The sequence below is a fragment of the Centroberyx gerrardi genome, chromosome 8 (genome assembly GCF_048128805.1).
Source record: "Centroberyx gerrardi isolate f3 chromosome 8, fCenGer3.hap1.cur.20231027, whole genome shotgun sequence".
Classification (NCBI taxonomy): Eukaryota; Metazoa; Chordata; class Actinopteri; order Beryciformes; family Berycidae; genus Centroberyx; species Centroberyx gerrardi.
The window spans coordinates 1,931,636-1,933,839 of record NC_136004.1 but is presented as its reverse complement, the minus strand read 5'-3'; the positions used below and the strand labels follow the sequence as shown (position 1 = coordinate 1,933,839).

Genomic DNA, 2,204 nt, shown 5'->3' with positions numbered 1-2,204 from the left:
ATGGCGACTAATGCAGTTTCCCTCAAATTACCGGAGTTCTGGGAATCGTTGGCCTCAGCCTGGTTTGCTCAGACGGAAGCGCAGTTCGCGCTTCGGGAGATCACCGCGGACGCCACAAGATACTTTTACGTGGTGTCGGCCCTCTGGAGTTCAACTGCGTCCCGAGTGGTGAACCTCCTCAAAACTCCCCCGTTGCAGGATAAATATGAGACACTCAAAGCCCATCTGTTGAGAGTTTTTGAACTTTCCGACGCCGAGCGGGCTAGCCGGCTCTTCTCTCTGCGAGGCCTCGGCGACAGCAAGCCGTCTGAGCTCATGGACAGGATGCTGAATCTCCTGGGTGGGCACAAACCCGATTTCCTCTTCGTCCACCTGTTCCTGCGACAGCTGCCTTCCCAGGTACGGGCTGCCCTGGCCAACACCGCCATCACTGACTGCCGTGCTTTGGCCGAGAAGGCTGATAAATTTTTCCTGGCTGGTCAACAACACTGCGTGGCCTCGCTGCTTCCTGCCCCAGCTCTTTCACCACTGCCTGGAGGCACAACGGTCGCCGCCATAGCAACAGATCCTCATCGGCAGCAGGACCCCGGCCTGTGTTTTTACCACGCAAAGTTTGGGCCCAAAGCCAAGCGGTGCCGATCGCCATGCAGCTTCAGCGTGGCGGGAAAGCTGGTGGCGGCCAGGTTCGTTTGGCACGGGCTCAAAAAAGACGTGAGAGACTGGGCTGGCACCTGCATGGAGTGCCAGCGCTCTAAAGTGCACTGCCACACCAAAGCCCCCCTGGCGCAGTTCCCGGTGCCCGAAAGGAGGTTCGACCACGTCAGCGTGGACCTGGTGGGCCCCCTTCCCCCCTCCCACGGTTTCACTTACCTCCTCACCATGGTGGACAGGACCACTCGATGGCCGGAAGCCGTCCCGCTGTCATCGACGACGTCCACCGAGGTGGCGTTCATCGGGTCCTGGGTCGCCCGGTTCGGCACCCCATCTGAGGTCTCCTCTGACCGAGGCCCACAGTTTACGTCCGAGCTCTGGAACGCAGTCGCAGAGGGCCTGGGGGTAAAGCTCCACCGCACCACCGCGTACCACCCACAGGCCAATGGGTTGTGCGAGCGGTTTCATCGCTCCATGAAGGCCGCTCTTCGGGCCGCTCTTCGGGCCGCTCTTCGGGCCGCTCTTCGGGCCGCTCTTCGGGCCGCTCTTCGGGCCAGCCTCAAGGACAGCAGCTGGGTCGACAGGCTCCCATGGGTCATGCTGGGCCTCAGGACCATCTGCCGAACTGGTTTACAGCCCGCCGCTGCGGGTCCCAGGGGATTTCGTCCCTAACACCACGACTCCCTGGTCTGCAGCCCGCCAACGGGCCACGCTCCGGGACAATGCCAGTGTTTTCGCACCGGTCCCCACTTCACATCACGGCCTCCCACGGTCTCACATCCCCACAAGTCTGCAGTCGGCAGGGTAAGTTTTCATCCGCCACGACGCCCACCGTGGGCCCCTGCCACCTCCCTACAACGGCCTGTTCCGCATCCTGGAGGCCGGGGACAAGCACTTCGTGGTGGACGTCGGCGGCAAGCCGGAGCACGTTTCTGTGGACCGCCTCAAACCAGCTCACCTGGACTTGGACCAACCCATTGGCCTGGCCCTACCCCCACGGCGGGGGCGCCCCCCTGCCCTGCCTCCACCCCCCACCCTGCCCCTGTTCCCTTTAATTGATTAAATTATTGTCAATGAATTAGACTGATCATCCAAAGACTTAACAAAATATACCATGATAACAAACTTTCTTAAATAAATTGATAAAAAAAAACAATTAAAATGCATATCAGTAGAATAATACATGTGTAAAGGCCTTATGAACCGCCATGCAAATTCAAAACGTGCTAAAGACTGCGATTCATAGGGGCTGCAAACCAGGCTACCAAAAGCTAACGTTAGCTAAGTTAACGTTAGCTAGCGGCTAAAGATGCCAAATAATTGCTTGGCCTACCTCGCAGCTTTCGCATTTGCTATCGCAGTATTAAGGTAGCTTAAAATTTTCAGTGAATTTCCAACTTCAACAATATCTCTATCGTGACAAATGAATGTGCTTTTAATATAATATGAAGACATACCTTCCCTCCACGGAATCCAATGTGTGGCTTCCCTTCTCTTCCTCCAACCCGCGTGAATGTGATTCCTCAAAATGATAGGTGTGACCAAAGGAGTAG

General features: G+C 56.8%; 1 protein-coding gene across 1 annotated transcript; it reads left to right on the top strand.

Moving 5' to 3' along the window:
* LOC144539601 (uncharacterized) lies at positions 1–1,714 on the top strand. The gene is made up of 3 exons (XM_078285141.1): positions 1–168; positions 457–1,300; positions 1,461–1,714. Exons 1-3 carry the CDS (start codon positions 1–3, stop codon positions 1,712–1,714), a joined length of 1,266 nt encoding a protein of 421 aa, XP_078141267.1.
* Positions 1,715–2,204: the final 490 nt, after the last annotated feature.

Bases quoted from the DNA above. Each gene is read 5' to 3' on its own strand.
- LOC144539601 (XM_078285141.1), top strand. From the start codon at position 1: ATGGCGACTAATGCAGTTTCCCTCAAATTACCGGAGTTCTGGGAATCG. The intron at 169-456 runs GTGAACCTCCTC...TTGGCCGAGAAG, and splicing joins GTTCAACTGCGTCCCGAGTG to GCTGATAAATTTTTCCTGGC. The intron at 1,301-1,460 runs GTCCCAGGGGAT...CGGCAGGGTAAG, and splicing joins TTTACAGCCCGCCGCTGCGG to TTTTCATCCGCCACGACGCC.